This window comes from Mobula hypostoma, chromosome 2 (assembly GCF_963921235.1).
Source record: "Mobula hypostoma chromosome 2, sMobHyp1.1, whole genome shotgun sequence".
Lineage (NCBI taxonomy): Eukaryota > Metazoa > Chordata > Chondrichthyes > Myliobatiformes > Myliobatidae > Mobula > Mobula hypostoma.
In genome coordinates this window covers 74,022,484-74,041,583 of record NC_086098.1, presented here as the reverse complement: position 1 = coordinate 74,041,583, position 19,100 = coordinate 74,022,484, and the positions used below count along the sequence as shown (strand labels likewise).

The window sequence follows — 19,100 nt, the reverse complement described above, 5'->3', positions numbered from 1 at the left end:
TCATAGCCATGGAAGTAACACAGATCACTTCTCCCTTCCCATCTCCATACAAAGCTCATCACAATCCAGTTCTCCACTCCAGAAGTGACTTATGGGCAATGGGATGATACAATGTAACCTTGGTGTATCTGCCTCCCTCTATCCCCGATCTCTAGTCGTTCCAGTTCTTCTTCTAAAGGCAAAAGACTATAGCATCTCAAACTTGAAATAGCAACTTGCTTTTTTTTTGTGAATAAAATCATTTGTTCTTTCTCAAATGTTATTTAGCTACCTTTGCCAATTATACTCTTGACTGTGCAGGAGCATAAGAAGCTGCAGAGAGAGTGGACTCAGCCCAATACATGATAGGCACATCCCTCCCCACTATCAGAGGTATCTACTGTAGACAAAGCAACATCCATCATTCAAGATTCCCAGCATCCGAGCTATGCCAGCTTCTCATAGCTACCACCAGGCAGGAGGTGCAAAGCCTGAAGTTCCACACCACCAGGTTCAGGAACAGTTACTTCCCCTTTGGTTCTTGAACCAACCCGCACAACTCACATCACGATCTCAGTGCAGTGTGACCACTTTGCACTACAATGGGTTTCATGCTTTTATGTTCCATTGTGTACTTTCTATAATTTATGTGTAATTTATGATGTGCCTTTTGTATCCTTGATACCGCATGCCTGTAATCTGCTGCAAATAGGATTTTCATTGCACCTGTACATACATCACCACGTGTGTATGACAATAAAAATGACTTTGATAGTTCCTTACCTGCCTTCCACAATAATCTTGTCCTGCTTTGTTAACCTCAGTGATCCTGGCTCAGTCATCATCACGTGCCTTTCCTTTTACTATAAGTCCACAGACCATAAGGCAAAGGAGCAGAACCAGGCCATTCAGCCCATTGAGTCTGCTCTGCAGTTCTATCATGGCTGATTTATTATCCCTCTCAACCCCATTCTCTTGCCTTCTCCTCTAACCTTTGACATCTTGTCTAATCAAGAACCTATCAACCTCCATTTTAAATATTGACCTTCATAGCCGTCTGTGGCTATAAATTCTACTGATTCATCACACTTTGGCTACAGAAATTTCTCCTCAACTCTATTCTAAATGGACTTCCCTCTACTCTGAGGCTGCATCCTCAGGTCCTAGGCTCCCCCACTATGGGAGACATCCTCTCCGCATCCAGTCTACCTAGGCCTTTCAATGAAATCCACCCTCCACCTCATTCTTCTAAACTCCAGTAAGTACAGGCCCATCTGTTAACTTCTGTTTCTCTCTATACTACCTCGATGTACTTACATACAAAATAATCTGCCTGGATGGCATGTGAACAAAAGCTTTCATCTCAGTACCTGTGACAATCCCAAAGTACAACAATACGCACAAACTGTGACAAGCTTGCTTTTGTCCCTAAGGTGAATTAAAAGTTACTTGGCAACTCCCACAGGTTCCATTAGTAAAAGCAATTGATATCAATGACTTATAAGAGAGCACAGATAGGTGAGGGGATGAAAGGTTACCTGATGTTACAGTTCAATGGACTGTTCCTGAACCAGCGTGGATAACTTCACTCAATGAACTTGCAACTGATTCCACAATCTACTGACTCACTTTCAAGAATTCTCCAATTCAATTTCTTATTTTTTATTTTAATTTGTAGAACTTGTCTTCTTTTGCACATTGGTTGTTTGATAGTCTTTATGTATAGTTTTTCATAAATTCAATTGTATTTTCTTTATTTTCCTGTAAATGCATACAAGAAAATGAATCTGGTCTGTGGTATATACATCTCAGGGTAGTACATGGTGGCACATATGTTCATTGATAATAAATTAACTTCTTTTTCTTTTCACTGTCATTATTAACAAAGCATAATAATTTCATTCTGCATTTAGTAAGAATTCACTTCTCTGATTTCAAACTCAAAAGCATCTCAATGTACTTTAATAGTACGAGCAGGGCTGAACAGGATTGTTATGTGACATAAAGGATCACACAACACCACCTCACCGGTCAGGCAAACAGAGACGTTCTTGTTTCAAGTCGGCAGAAGTGAAATGCTTGACAGCACCATCGTTACCATGGAACCTTCAAGCATGAACTTGCACTTGCAAATGTGGTTTAATGGGCAGAGACTAGATTGCAAAATGTTTTCTGTTTACAGGATTGGTGAGTAGGAGGGTTGTGAAAAGGAATTGGAAGGAAATTCTTGATCCATATTGTCTTTGTGCTGGAATTTGCTGGTTGACCGTTTCAATGCCATTGGGTTTTGCATTTCCATCGGGAATTCTGACCTGTGGTTTCACTCAAATATCTGTTCGGGTTGGCCCAAGATCAGGAAAACCCCACGGGCTTGTTTAAACTATGAGAGCTTGAATACTTCAGTGTTTTTTTTTAAAGTTCCGTTTGAAGATACAGGGTTAGATAATCGTCCTGCTCCTGAGAACCCTCTGCAAACTGAATTTCCTGTGAGTCAGAAACATCTGTTTACTGAGAGTAACCCATACTATATCATTCCACGTGCACTTGTACAGTTCTTACATTTCACTGAAGCTTCACCGAAATATTATCCAAAAAGAGGCATGAGCCTGAAGACACACATTCAACATTTTAGGAACAGCTTCTTTTGCCTTGCCATCAGATTTCTGAATGGACATTACCCCAGTGTTTTGGCTCTCTGTTTGCCCTACTCATTTAAATTTTTTATATATAGACTTCTCATTGTAATTTATAGATTTTTTATTATTACAGTATGTATTACATTGCACTTCTGCAAAACAACAAATTTCATGACATATGTCAGTGATAATACATTTGATTTTGATAAAATTAAACTGAATGTACATACAGTGTTCACTTTATAAGATACACCTGCTCGTCACTGCAAATATCTAAGCAGCCAATCATGTGGCAGCAATTCAATGTAGAAAAAGCATGCAGGCATGGTCAAGAGGTTCAGCTGTTATTCAGACCAAGCATCTGAATGGGAAGAAACGTGATCTAAGTGATTCTGACTGTGTAATGATTGTTGGTGCCAGACGGGCTGGTTTGAGTATCTCAGAAGCTGCTGATCTGGGATTTTCACACACGACAGCCTCTAGCATTTACAGAGAATGGTGAGAGAAACATAAAAAATACAGTGAGTGGCACTTCTGTGGGTGAAAACACCTTGTTAATGAGAGAGGTCAGAGGAGAATGGCCATACTAGTTCAAGATGACAGGAAGGTTGGAGTAACAGTAGTATGCAGAAGAGCATCTCTGAACGTACAACACAGCGAACGTTGAAGTGGATGGACGACTGCACCAGATAACCATGAACATACACAGTGGTCACTTTATTAGGTAACTAATACTGAGTGTATATAATGGAATTGTGTACTTTACCTTGTCATTAATATATAACATGAAACATTTTATTATTTTTATTGCTATTTTGAAAAATGCTTTAAAAATGGGAGAACGTACGTCAAGTCGTACTTCCATACATCAGGTCATCCATCGCCCAGGGAAAGCCCAATACTTCAGCTTTACTTTTGTGGCATTCAGAAAAATAAGGGATTGTCAATAAATAATAAATCCACAGTCAAAAGATCAACTCTCCAGCTTCATGGAAACAGAAGAGATTCTGCGGACGCTGGAAATCCAGAGTAACACACATAGAATGCTGGAGGAACTCAGAAGGTTCTGATGAACGGTCTCAGCCCCAAACATCGATTTTCAAGTCAAGTGACAAGTGAGGTTTATTATCATTTAACTACATACATGTATATAATGTACACAGAAATGAGACGTTTCTTTGAACCAGGGTGTAAAGCACATAACACATGGAAACTTGTGAAGGTAAGAATAAAATCTACAGGTGAATCGCACATAAATAACAAACTAAAGTGCATTAATATTAAATACTTTGAATATGATGCAGCTGGGAGTTCAGAAGACTAATTGCCTGGGGAAAGAAACTGCTTCCATCCTGATCGTTCTTGTTTCTGTGCATTGTAGTCTCCTGCCTGATGGTATAAAATCTCAAAGAGGATGCTGGATGGATGGGTGGGATCCTTAATAGTACTAAGTGCCCTGCATATGCAGTGCTTCTGATAAATAGCCCTGATGGATGGTAGGGGTATCTATGATACTCTCAGCTGTTCTCACGGTCCTTTGTAGGGACTTCTGGTCCGATGTTTGACTTCTCTCATACCAGACGGAGATGCAACTCGTCAGGATGCTCTCCATGGTGCTCCGACAAAACACAGTTAAGATGCGGGTGTCGGAGCCTTGCTTGCCTCAATCTTCTTATGAAGTGGAGGCATTGCTCTGCCTTCTTGTCCAGGAAGGTGATATTAGGGACCAGGTGAGGTCACCCATGATGTGAACTCCCAGGAACTTGGTGCACTTGACCATCTCTATAGAGGAGGCATTTATTTGCAGAGGGGAAAGGTTTGTCTGCATTCTCTCCATAGATGCTGCCTGACCTGCCGAGTTTCTCTAGCATTTTGTGTGTGCAACTAGACTGGAATCGATATTGAACTTTTGAAAGTTAGCACAGACCTCACAGGTCATCACTGTTTACTATAAACACATTGCACTGGGCTCTATTCCAAATGCAGGGTCCAAAAGCAAAAGGAATGGAAGTGGAAGCTTGTTGAAGTTGGCATGGAGCATCATCAGGGGAAAGAACATTAAAATGATTTTGCCAAGGCTACATGAATAGTGCTTTGGGTAAGATGTTCTGCATCTGCACTAGGGGGTAAGCGTGTACAGGAAAAAAATTATGATAAAATTTGAAAACATTTTGCTGTTACCTGCAGTGTGTGAGTATGGGAGCTGATGATAAAAACCTGCCCTCCAGAAGCCGTCCAGATCGTGTCTTCCATAACCAGGATGGACTTAACAGGCAGGTCACCAAGCCTCAGCACCTTTGGTGAGTCAGTGTTCCAGGAACCATCTTTAAAAGAAGAATTGAAAGAAAGTCTTTGAAGGTTTCAATATTCTCACAGTAAGTGGTGCAGACACCAAACTTGACCTCAAATGCAAGCATTTTTTTGTGTGGTTAAAAACAAATAAAGATCTACGCATTACATAAACATTTTATTATTTTTACTGTTTTCTTGAAAGAAGCTTTGAGAATGGATGGGAGAATTTTCACCACTGGATTTCATAGGTTAGGTCATCAGTATGTGTTTTGGTTTGAGACCCTTCCTCTGGGCCTGTTTCAATACCGTAGGACTGTAATTCAAGTATAACTCATGAATAGAATGTGGTGTTAAAATGTTCCATCTTGAGGAAAGGAAAGCTTTCCCCTTTATCCCTGTAGATTTGCAGTGAAGTAATTTTAATGTTTTAACAAAGACCCTTTCTGTTCAAGGATGTAACCAAACATCAAAGGGATGGACACAGTTTATTGAATTGCACTTTTAACAGTGTTGCTGTAGTCAAGATGAATCATCATTTGAATGCAAGTCAGTCACGACAGAAGTGGAAAGATATCTCTTGATACTTCCCTGCTTTGTCGTCGCCCTTCATCAGCTTGAATACATAAAGCAAAGGTCACCAAACAAGAGAAAATCTGCAGATGCTGGAAATCCAAACAATGCACACAAAATGCTGGAGAAACTCAGCAGGGCAGGCAGCATCTATGGAAGAGAGAGAGCATCTTTTCCATAGATGCTGCCTGGCCTGCTGAGTTCCTCCAGCATTTTGTGCGTGTGTTAACAGCAATACCTATTTGGCCCAGTGGCACAACTTGAAGAACTGCTTGTTTCACAGCTCCAGAGATTCACGTTCAATCCTGACTGAGAGAGTTGTGTCAAGTTTATACATTCTCTGTGCTACCATTTAGATTTCTCTCAGATACTCTGGTTCCCAAAGACATGGAGGGTCGCTGAGTTAATTGTTCCTTGGTGTGTGGGTGAAGAATAGAATCTGGGGAAGTTGGTGGGAATGTGAGGACAGTGAAATAGGATTACAGAACTAGTTGACTTTATTAACTTTGCCTCCAACTTTCACCCTGCCCTCAAGTTTACCTGGTCCATTTCCGACACCTCCCTCCCCTTTCTAGATCTTTCTGTCTCTATCTCTGGAGACAGCTTATCCACTGATGTCTACTATAAGCCTACTGACTCTCACAGCTATCTGGACTATTCCTCTTCTCACCCTGTCTCTTGCAAAAATGCCATCCCCTTCTCGCAATTCCTCCGTCTCCACTGCATCTGCTCTCAGGATGAGGCTTTTCATTCTAGGACAAGGGAGATGTCTTCCTTTTTTAAAGAAGGGGGCTTCCCTTCCTCCACTATCAACTCTGCTCTTAAACACATCTCCCCCATTTCACGTACATCTGCTCTCACTCCATCCTCCCGCCACCCCACTAGGAATAGGGTTCCCCTGGTCCTCACCTACCACCCCACCAGCCTCCGGGTCCAACATATTATTCTCCGTAACTTCCGCCACCTCCAACGGGATCCCACCACTAAGCACATCTTTCCCTCCCCCCCACTCTCTGCATTCCGCAGGGATCGCTCCCTATGCAACTCCCTTGTCCATTCGTCCCCCCCATCCCTCCCCACTGATCTCCCTCCTGGCACTTATCCGTGTAAGCGGAACAAGTGCTACACATGCCCTTACACTTCCTCCCTTACCACCATTCAGGGCCCCAAACAGTCCTTCCAGGTGAGGCAACACTTCACCTGTGAGTCGACTGGGGTGATATACTGCGTCTGGTGCTCCCGATGTGGCCTTTTATATATTGGCGAGACCCGACGCAGACTGGGAGACCGCTTTGCTGAACACCTACACTCTGTCCGCCAGAGAAAGCAGGATCTCCCAGTGGCCACACATTTTAATTCCACATCCCATTCCCATTCTGACATGTTTATCCACGGCCTCCTCTACTGTAAAGATGAAGCCACACTCAGGTTGGAGGAACAACACCTTATATTCCGTCTGGGTAGCCTCCAACCTGATGACATGAACATCGACTTCTCTAACTTTCGCTAAGGCCCCACCTCCCCCTCGTACCCCATCTGTTACTTATTTTTATGCACACATTCTTTCTCTCACTCTTCTTTTTCTCCCTCTGTCCTTCTGAATATACCTCTTGCCCATCCTCTGGGTCCCCCCCCCGCTTGTCTTTCTTCCCGGACCTCCTGTCCCATGATCCTCCCGTATCCCCTTTTGCCTATCACCTGTCCAGCTCTTGGCTCCATCCCTCCCCCTCCTGTCTTCTCCTATCATTTTGGATCTCCCCCTCCCCCTCCAACTTTCAAATCCCTTACTCACTCTTCCTTCAGTTAGTCCTGACGAAGGGTCTCGGCCTGAAACGTCGACTGCACCTCTTCCTACAGATGCTGCCTGGCCTGCTGCGTTCACCAGCAACTTTGATGTGTTGTTTTTTTTTGAAATAGGATTACTGTCTGCTTTATTATTATTACTGTCACATGTACTGCAATACAGCGAAAGGCTTGTCCTACATACTGTTCAAACAGATCAAATCATTACACAGTGCATTGAGGTAGAACAAGTTAAAATAATAACAAAAACACGAGGAAATCTGCAGATGCCTAAAAATTCAAGCAACACACACAAAATGCTGGCGGAACGCAGCAGGCCAGGCAGCATCTATAGGAAGAGGTACAGTCGACGTTTCGGGCTGAGACCCTTCGTCAGGACTAACTGAAAGAAGAGACAATAAGAGATTTGAAAGTGGGAGGAGGAGGGGGAGATCCGAAATGATAGGAGAAGACAGGAGGGTGCCTCATGGGTCCCAGCTATGCCTGCCTGTTTGTTGGCTTTGTGGAACAGTCCATGTTCCAAGCCTATACTGGTATCCGTCCCTCACTTTTCCTTCACTACATCGACGACTGTATTGGCGCTGCTTCCTGCACGCATGCTGAGCTCGCTGACTTCATTAACTTTGCCTCCAACTTTCACCCTGCCCTCAAACTTACCTGGTCCATTTTCGACACCTCCCTCTCCTTTCTTGATCTTTCTGTCTCTATCTCTGGATACAGCTTATCTACTGATGTCTACTATAAGCCTACGGACTCTCACAGCTACCTGGACTATTCCTCTTCCCACCCTGTCTCTTGCAAAAATGCCATCCCCATTTCACAATTCCTCCATCTTCGCTGCATCTGCTCTCAGGATGAGGCCTTTTATTCCAGGACGAAGGAGATGTCTTCCTTTTTTAAAGAAAGGGGCTTCCCTTCCTCCACCATCAACTCTGCTCTCAAATGCATCTCTCCCATTTTACGCACATCTGCTCTCACTCCATCCTCCCGTCACCCTACTAGGAATAGGGATCCCCTTGTCCTCACCTACCACCCCACCAGCCTCCGGGTCCAACATATAATTCTCTGTAACTTCCGCCACCTCCAACGGGATCTCACCACCAAGCACATCTTTCCCTCCCACCCCCCACTTTCCGCAGGGATTGCTCCCTACGCGATTCCCGTGTCCATTCGTCCCCCCCATCCCTCCCCACTGATCTCCCTCCCGGCACTTATCCTTGTAAGTGAAACAAGTGCTACACATGCCCTTACACTTCCTCCCTCACTACCATTCAAGGCCCCATACAGTCCTTCCAGGTGAGGCGACACTTCACCTGTGAGTCAGCTGATGTGATATACTGCTCCTGGTGCGGCCTTCTACATTTTGGTGAGACCTGACGCAGACTGGGAGACCATTTCGCTGAACACCTACGCTCTGTCCGCCAGAGAAAGCAGGATCTCCGAGTGGCCACACATTTTAATTCCACGTCCCATTCCCATTCTGATATGTCTATCCATGGCCTCCTCTACTATCAAGATGAGGCCACACTCAGGTTAAAGGAACAACACCTTATATTCCGTCTGGGTAGCGTCCAACCTGATGGCATGAACACTAACTTCTCTAACTTCCGTTAATGCCCCTCCTTCCTACCCCATCCCTTATTTATTTATATTTCCTCTCTCTGTCCTTCTCACAATAACTCCTTGCCTGCTCTCCATCTTCCTCTGGTGCTCCCCTCCCCCTTTCTTTCTCCCTAGGCCTCCCGTCCCATGATCCTCTCCCTTCTCCAGCCTTCTATCTCTTTTGCCAATCAACTTTCCAGGTCTTAGCTTTATCCCTCCTCTTCCTCCTGTCTTCTCCTATCATTTCGGATCTCCCCCTCCCCCTTTCAAATCTCTTACTATCTCTTCTTTCAGTTAGTCCTGACGAAGGGTCTTGGCCCGAAATGTCGACTGCGCTTCTTCCTATGGGTGCTGTCTGGCCTGCTGCGTTCCACCAGCATTTTGTGTGTGTTGCTAAAATAATAACAATACAGAATAAAGTGTAACAGCTACAAACAAAAGGGTAGTATAGGTAAACAATAAAATGTAAAGTTAAATCCCTTCAAAATGTCAGTTGCTGAATTCCTTGGGTGGCTATATTCACCCACATTTAATTTATCTATAAATGATATTAGTTTCATTCTGCTTTACACAGTTATTTTGTTCTCCTTTACACTTGTGTACTGGATATGACATTAAACAATCTTGAACCTGTATGCTAACTCTGTCCTTGCATTGTGATGTCCTGAGCTGAATCCGTAATGGGTTACAGTTTCTTGTGGTCACTTGCTGCGCAGTTGCCATACCAAGATAGGACTATGATCCAATTAATTAGCTCCATAAAATCCAAATAAATAATGGCCTCACTATGTCCTCTTCAATTTTCATGGTCACCTCTTCAAAAATCTCAGACAGATCTGTGAGACGGGATTTTCCACACACAAGGCCATGCCGAATATCCTTAGTCAAGATCAAGTTCAGTTTATTACCATTCAACAGCACACACATATACAGCCAAATGAGACAACATTACTCTGGACCAATGTACACAGCACAGTACATGTAGCTCACACACATAACACAAAGTAATACTGCCACATATAAATTAACAAATAATAAGGTGCATTTATGATACAAGTTAAAAAGTGAACAGTATAATGTTATTGGTGCTTCATACTCGATGAGACTTGGGTCACGGCAGGGACTTCAGTAGTCTTAAGGCTGGGGGGAAATGCTGTTTTCCATCCTAACAGTTCTTGTTCTAATGCTGTGGAATCTTCTGCCTGATGGTAGGGGCTCAAAGAGATTGTTGGACGGATGGGAGGGACAACTAAGAGCCCTGCATACACATCACTTTTCACAAATACCTCTAATGGGCGGAAAAGTGAACAGTCCTCATCTTAACTGATGCAAATACAAAGCAGTGGCACTAGAGGCTATATTTCATTAGGAGTTTGAGGAAATTTGGTACTTCATCAAAGAATCCAGCAAATTTTTACAGACGTACTGTGCAGAGCTTTCTGACGAAGTGCATCACCGTCTGGTATGGAAGGGCCAATGCAGAGGATCAGATAAAAGGTGCAGGAAGTTGTAAACTCAGCTAGAACCATCATGCATACTTGCCTCAACACCATCAAGGACATTTTCAAAGGGTGATGCCTCAGAAAAGGACCACCATCACCCAGAGAGGAAGTTCAGGAGCCTGAAGACACACACTCAACATTTTAGGAATATATTTTTTCCCCTCCATCATCAGATTTCTCACCAGATAATGAACCAACTATGAACACTATCTCACTCTTTTTGGTCTTTTTTGTACTACTTATTTAATATATATATATATTTCTATATTTCTTTTTATATCCTGTATATACTGTTCACATAATTGGGCGATTGGTTAATTGGGACAGTCGCTTAGTTGGGACAACTCTTAAAACAACAAAAACTAACAGAGAAAATAGCTGGGATTCTCTTTGTTTATTTAGGACACTAGGCTGCTGAGGTGGCACAGTTTCTAACTAACATCAGTCATGTGCATTTGTGTGGCTGTTAAACAGTACACCATACTTCGCACTTTTTAACTAATGCCAGTTTGTGTGTTTGTGTTTAAAAAGCAGTGATTTCTGTCATTAATAGTTGGTGAAGAAATAAGCAATAAGACAATTCAGAACTGTTTCCTGATCATTGTAGTTTCAAGCAGGAGATGCCAGAAATGGCTGGAAGTGAAAATGAAACAAGTTCACTACTTCAACAAGTTAGAAACTACGAAGAATTTGAAGGTATCAACAATCACCTTGAATGTTACAATGACAATGAAAATGAAGATTTGGAGGACACAATCATCGAAAGTATTGTATGAAGGCAAATTATTTGCACAAGCTGTCTGGACTGATTTTGTTCATCGCATACACTGGATGAATTTCTCTGTTGATAACTATTAGGAGCCGATACAGAGTTTCGTAGTACTATAGTAATATTGGTAGTGTTCTAATTTGTTCTGTATTTCACTTAAGTGCATAATTTATTCCTCAGTTTGTCTTTTGCCTACCTTTTGTCTTGAATGTGATTCTGGAGCTGCTGGAGCCTGTGATTTGCAGTTTGGAGATCATTTGGGTGTTTCAGCGCTTTGCAGTCTCCAAGAGGATTCTGGGAGGCAGAGGCAGCGTGTGGGTATCTTGCAGCAAGAAGAATGCAAGCCAACTTTAGACTTCACTTCACTGATTAAAGTGATGAGTGAGATTGAAACACCGGCTGCCTGCCCTTTTTTAAAATCGTTGGGGGATCATTCTGCTGCTGGTGAGGGAAGACTGCTTTTTTACCGGGTGAGATCACTCTGCTACAGAGAGGGAGAATGTTGCCCAAGTTTTCTGTGTTTTGGATGTGGACTTGGACTGTGGACATTTTTTTTCAGTTTTATAGCTTTTTAGTATTCTGTGTTTTTCGCCCGATCTTTCTCATTTTTTTTTTATGTGTGAGAAGGGGGATTTCGGGGTTGATGATCGTGCTGCCTTTCTATTCTTTCTTGGTTTTGTGGCTATCTGAAGAATTTCAGAGTTGTATACTTTGATAATAAATGAACCTTTGAACATTTTAAATTATTTTCATGAAACCACAGCTAATTGGGACAGCCGCTTACTTGGAGCAAAATGTCATGATGTGCCCCAATTAACCAGAATCCACTGTATTTTTTATATATTTATTTTTATTGTAAATTATAAAATTTTTTATGTATTGCACTTTACTGCTGCCACAGAACAACAAATTTCACAACATGCATCCATGATATTAAATTTGATTCTTATTCCAAAAACAAATACTTGTACCCACACCCCTAACATTCCTCAAAACTCATCTTTCTCTATTACCTCCAGAAAGGACTCACCTGCATGGTCTGGGGAAAATGACCCATTCCCCCACCTTCTCTAAAATGGTTAGAGGAATAGGCATCATTGAGTTAAACTGGCTCTGTATTTTCCCCCTCTCATTCTCCACTGGATTTCTAGTTGTGACAAATGAGGTTAATGTCTCTTGTTAATCTGTGCCAAAAAACTGTGTTGAATGTTCTGACCTGTGACTGATGCAGATGAGGAAAAGAGACGTTTCTATAGCGATGAGCAAATACAATGCAGTAACGTAACTGCTGCAGAAAATCCACTTTTCTTCATACATGAGAAACAATGTAATTTTGGATTGTCAAAGACACTTGATTTCTTCAGCTCTGTTGATGGGAGATCCTGACTGATTAATGGGATTGAGTTTGTTGAGGTGACTCTGTGCATTAAGAACATAAGACCTTAAGACATAGGAGCAGAATTTGGCCATTCAGCCCATTGAGTCTGCTCCACCATTCCTTCATGGCTGATCCTAGATCCCACTCAACCCCATACAGCTGCCTTCTCATCATATCCTTTGATGCCCTTAAATATACCCATGGACTTGCCTTCCACCACAGTCTGTGGCACAGCATTCCAGAGATTCATTACTCTCTGGCTAAAAAAAATTCCTCCTTACCTCTGTTCTAAAAGGTCACCCCTCAATTTGAAGGCTGTGCCCTCTAGCTTTGGATACACCCACCAAAGGATACATCTTCTCCACACCCATCCTATCTAGTCCTTTCAACATTCAGTAGGTTTCAAAGAGATCTCCTGCATTCTTCTAAATTCCAGTGAGTACAGGCTCAAAGCTGCCAAATGTTCCTCATATGTTAACCCCTTCATCCTGGAATCATCCTTGTGAACCTCCTCTGGACTCTCTCCAATGACAACACAATGGCTGTATTAGATCTGGTAATGGGAAATGAACCTGGTCAAGTGTCAGATCTCTCAGTGGGAGAGCATTTTGGAGATAGTGATCACAATTCTATCTCCCTTACCATAGTGTTGGAGAAGGATAGGAACAGATAAGTTAGGAAAGTGTTTAATTGGAGTAAGAGGAAATATGAGGCTCAGGCAGGAGCTTGGAAGCATAAATTGGGAACAGAAGTTCTCAGGGAAATGTAAGGAAGAAATGTGACAAATGTTCAGGGGATATTTGCGTGGGGCTCTGCATAGGTACATTCCAATGAGATAGGGATAGGATGGTAGGGTAGAGGAACCGTGGTCTATGAAGGCTGTTGTAAATCTAGTCAAGAAGAAAAGAAGAACTTACAAAAGGTTCGAAAAACTAGGTAATGATAGAGATCTAGAAGATTATAAGGCTAGCAGGAAGGAGTTTAAAGAATGAAATTAGGAGAGCCAGAAGGGGTCATGAGAAGGCCTTGGTAATCAGGATTAAGAAAAACCCCAAGGCACTCTACAAGTATGTGAAGAGCAAGAGGATAAAACATGAGAGAATAGGACCAATCAAGTGTGACAGTGGAAAAGTGTGTATGGAACCGGAGGAGATAGCAGAGATACTTAATGAGTACTTTGCTTCAGTATTCACTATGGAAAAGGATCTTGGTGATTGTAGGGATGACTTACAGTGGACTGAAAAGCTTGAACTAGAGTTTAGGAGCTGAGAGGCAATGTTGCAGCTATATAGGACCCTGGTCAGACTCCACTTGGAGTACTGTGCTCAGTTCTGGTCGCCTCACTATAGGAAGGATGTGGAATCCATAGAAAGGGTGCAGAGGAGATTTACAAGAATGTTGCCTGGACTGGGGAGCACGCCTTATGAGAATAGGTTGAGTGAACTCAGCCTTTTCCCTTGGAGTGACGGAGGATGAGAGGTGACCTGATAGAAGTGTATAAGATGATGAGAGACATTGATCATGTGGATAGTCAAGAGGGTTTTCCCAGGGCTGAAATGGCTAGCACGAGAGAGCACAGTTTTAAGGTGCTTGGAAGTAGGTACAGAGGAGAAGTCTGGGATAAATTTTTAAGCAGAGAGTGGTGAGTGCATGGAATGGGCTGCCAGCGACGGTGGTGGAGGTGAATACGACAGGGTCTTTTAAGAGACTCCTGGACAGGTACATGGAGCTCAGAAAAATAGAGAGCTATGAGTAATCCTAGGTAGTTTCTCAGGTAAGGACATGTTCGGCACAGCTTTGTGGGCCGAAGGGCCTGTATTATGCTGTAGGTTTTCTATGATTCTATCCTCTCTGAGATATGGGACCCAAAATTACTGACAATACTCCGTGTGGCATGACTAGTGCCTTATAAAGACTCAGCATCATCTCTTTGCTTTTATATGCTATTCTCTTTGAAATAAATGCCAACATTGCATTTACTTTCTTTACCACAGACTCAATCTGTGAATTAACCTTCTGGGAGTCTTGCACGAGGACTCCTAAGTCCCTCTGCAACTCTGATGTTTGAACCTTCTCCCCACTTAGTTAATAGTCTGCACTCTTGTTCCCTTTACCAAAATGCATTACCATACATTTCCCAACATTGCATTCCATCTGCCACTTTTTTGCCCATTCTTCCAATTTGTCTAAGTCCTGCTGCAATTGCATTGCTTCCTCAGCACTACCTACCCCTCCATCTATCTTTGTATCATCCACAAAGTTTGCCACAAAACCATCAGTTCCATTATCCAAATCATTGACAAACAATGTGAAAAGCAGCAGTCCCAATACTGACCCCTGAGGAACACCACTAACCGCCAGCAGCCAACCAGAAAAGGCCCCTTTTTTTGCTACTCGTTGTCTCCTGTTTGACAGCCATTCCTCTATCCACGCCAGTACCTTTCTTGTAACGCCATAGGATTTTATCTTGTTAATCAGCCTCATGTGTGGCACCTTATCAAATGCTTCTGAAAATCCAAGTAAATGACATCCACTGCCTTTCCTTTGTTCACCCTGCTTGTTATTTCCTCAAGGAACTCTGACAGATCTGTCAGGTAAGATTTCCCTTTACAGAAACATGCTGTCTTATTTTATCATTAGTCTCCAAGTACCTCGAAACCTCATCCTTAAAAATAGACTCCAACATTTTTCCAAACACTTATGTTAGGCTAACTGGCCTATAATTTCCTTTCTTTTGCCTTCTTAAAGAGTGGAGTGACATTTGCAATCTTCCAGTCCTCCGGGACTATGCCAGAATTAAGTGATTTTTGAAATATCATGAACAATGCATCCGTTATCTCTTCAGCAACCTCTCTCAAGATTTTGGGATGTAGGCCAACCAGTCCAGGTGACTTATCTACCTTAGGACCTTTGAGTTTGCTGAGCACTTTTTCTTTTGTAATAACAATGGCATCATTCCTGTTCCCTGACACTCAAGGACCTTTGGCACACTGCTAGTGTCTTCCACAGTTCAGACAGATGCAAAGTACTCATTACGTTCATCTGCCATTTCTTCCTCCCCCATTACAACCTCACCAGCAGCATTTTCCAGTGGTCCAAGATCAATTCTCGCTTCCCTTTAACTCTTTATATAACTGAATAAAACTTTTGGTATCCCACTTTATACTATTGGCTAGCCTTTCCTCGTATTTCATCTTTTCCCTTCTTATAGATTTTTTAGTTGCCTTTTGTTAGATTTTAAAAGCTTTCTAATCATCCAACTTCTCATTCAGTTTTGCTACCTTATATGCCCTTTCCTTGGCGTTTATCAGCCACGGTTGCCACCCCTGCCATTTGAGAACTTCTTCCTCTGTGGGACATACCTATCCTGCACCTTGTGAATTATTCCCAGAAACTTCAGCCATCTCTGCTTTGCCATCATCCTTACCAGTATCTTCCTCCAATCCACTTGGGCAAGCTCCTTTCCCATGCCTCTGTAATTCTCTTTATTCCATTGCGATACTGATACATGTGAGTTATGATTCACCCTTTCAAATTCCAGTATGAATTCAATCATATTATGATCACTAGCTCCTTAGAGTTCCTTTACATTAAGCTCCCTAATAAGATCTGGGTTATTAAACAACACCGAATCTAAGATAGCCTTTACCCGAGTAGGCTCACGCACAAGCCACTCTAAAAAGCCATCTCATAGGCATTCAACAAATTCTCTCCCTTGCGATTCAACACCAACCTGATTTTCCCAATGCTCCTGCTCATTGAAGTCCCCCATTACAATTGTAACATTACCCTCATTACATGCCTTCTCCAGCTCCCCTTATAATCTCAACCCCACAGCTTGGCTACTATTTGGAGGCCTTTGTATGATTCCCTAATTTTTTTTACCCTTGCAGTTTCTTAACTCTACCCACAAAGATTCAACATCCTCTGACCCTATGTCACCTCTTTCTAAAGATGTAATTCCATCTCTTATCAACAGAGCCACACCTCTGCTTGTGTATTCCTGCCTGTCCTTTTGATACAAAGGATATCCTTTGATGTTAAGCTCCCAACTACGGCCATCTTTTAGCCATGACTCAGTGATGCCCACAACATCATACCGACCAATCTCTAATTGCGCCATGAGTTTGTCCACCTTATTCAGAATGCTACGCACATTTAAATATAGCACCTTCAGTCCTGCATTCTTTGCCCTTGTAATTTTGCCTCTGTGGTAGAATTTTAACTCTTTATTCTGTCTGCATTTGTATCCAATCATTGGTCTGTCCTTCCTTTGATTCATGTTACATCCATCATCTACTTATAAACCTGCTGGCTCATCCTCAGCTCTATCATACTGTTTTCCATCCCCTGCCACTCCCAACAGCTCTAGTAAACCTGTCCACAAGACTATTGGTTCCCCTCCGATTTTGGTGGACGGCATGGATTTCAGCAAGGTTATATTTCCGTTACATTTCATTCTTATTTTTTTTTGAGAGATACAGCACAGAATTGCCCCGTCTGGCCTACCGAGCTGCACTACCCAGCAATCCACTGATTTAACTCCAGCCTACTCACAGGAAAATTACAATGTTCAATTAACCTACTAATCGGCATGTCATTGGACTTTGGGGAGGAAACTGGAGAACCCAGAGCTGCAGTAGCATGGAGCTAGCCACTGCGTTACCATGGTGCCCCACACGGCTGTACAGAATGCAGTGCTGCTGTGGCTGCATTATTCAAAGTGAATTTATTATCAAAGTACGTATACGTTATACAACCTTGAGATCCACCTCCAAACAGGCAGCCGCAAAACAAAGAAACCCAAAAAACCCACATATTATATATATATATAGAATACTGTCTGACACATAACGTGCAGCGAATGAAAACCACATCATGCCCATCAAAAAGAATAAAATAACCCATAAAAGACCACTGAACACCCATGTGCAATGAAATAAAATCACGCAAACAGTAACCGTGAGCAAATAGTGTTTCTGAACTGGTCCACAAGAAGAGAGTCCCATAGTTACTGTTTTACCCTGTACTACTACCTCAATGCACTGTGTCATGAATTGACCTGTAAGATTATTAGGCAAGACAAGTTTTTCACTGTATCTTGGTACATGTGACAATAATAAGAACATCAGAAAATAAGAAATGGGAGCAGGAGAAGGCAATCTGGTGGTCTGCTTCTGCCCAACAGCAATTGCAATTCACTACATGTCACCCTGATTTCTGCACTGACAGGAATCCCCGACGGCACCAATATGTCCACTGGTTCTCTTGTTAATCTGCTGTGAAGTAGGTCAGTAGTTGAATCAGGGGTGGTCTCCAAGCTGTCAGAGGCTGTTTAATTACAGAGACACAGCATAAGAATTTACAATCTTGCTGAAATTTAAAAACTGATTTCTAGCAAATAAAAGCAGAGTGAATTGTGAAAAGATGCAGAAAAATATATGAAGGTTCAGGGGCTTCAGCTTATGTATTATTGATTTGTTTGCTTATTTATTTTTGGCACAGTTTGTCCTCTCTTGCACATTGGGTGTTTGTTGTGTGTAGTTTTTTGCCGATTCCATTATACAGTGGATTCTGATTAATTGGGCCATTGGTTACTCAGGATAGCCAGTCATTTGGGACAACTCCTAAAGAACAAAAACTAATTGAGAAAACAGTTGGGCTTCCCTTAATTTACTTAAGATGCTATACCACTTAATTGGGACAGGAGACTGTTGCCAAACAGTTTCTAACTAGCATCAGTTATGTGCACTTCTGTGGCTGTTAGACGCTACACTGTGCTGAGAGCGAATAGTTTTCAAACTGCGTCAGTTGCATGTGTTTGCTTTTTGGTAATGGTAGTTGGCAAGAATTAAGCATCAAGACAATTCAGACAATTCTATTTTACTCACTGCAGTTTCAAGCATTCAGGCTTGAAGATGCTAGGAACGGCCAGGAGTGAAAATGAAATGATTTCACTACTTCAACAAGTTAAGAATTATGAAGAATTTGAAGGTATCGGCAAACATCTTGAATATTACGATGAAAATGAAGATTTGGAGGATGCAATCATTGAAAGTATTGTATAATGCAGTCCATTATCTGCATAATGTGTCTGAGGTTATTTTGTTCGTTTTCAGTCAATCAAAATAACATGGTAGATGAATTCCTCCATTGATAACTATTAGGAACTAAAACACAATTTTATAGTATGACTGTAGCAGTATTGGCAACTTTCTAATTTGCTCTGTATTTCATTTAAATACCTAATTTGTTACTAAGTTAAATGATAGTTTGTCTTTTCTAAACCTTTTAATTATTTCCATGAAACTTTGGGTAATTGGGGAAGCTGCTTAACTGGGCCCAAATGTACTGGCCTTGATGGGTCGCAATTAAGCAGAATCCACTGTATTTCTTTATTTTGTTGTGGGTGCCTGCAAGGAAATAAATGTCATGGCGTACAAACTTCGATAATAAAATTTCCTTTGAACGTTGAACTTTTGAGTGTCTGATTTTTAAAAAAATCCTGTTCGTCCTTCAATCTTGGGGATGTAATTATATACTCTGAATTTTCCTTTTCAATGTTAGCA

The 19,100-nt window shown here is 42.0% G+C and overlaps 1 protein-coding gene across 9 annotated transcripts in view; it reads right to left on the bottom strand.

The window, feature by feature from the left end:
* The window catches only part of arhgef10 (Rho guanine nucleotide exchange factor (GEF) 10), a 235,908-nt gene that overhangs the window by 17,167 nt on the left and 199,641 nt on the right, over positions 1-19,100 (bottom strand). For all 9 annotated transcript variants that reach the window (XM_063038799.1, XM_063038823.1, XM_063038819.1 and 6 more), the window contains one exon: positions 4,797-4,939. In XM_063038799.1, coding sequence (XP_062894869.1) covers positions 4,797-4,939 — 143 coding nt within the window. The remainder of the gene's footprint in view (positions 1-4,796; positions 4,940-19,100) is intronic.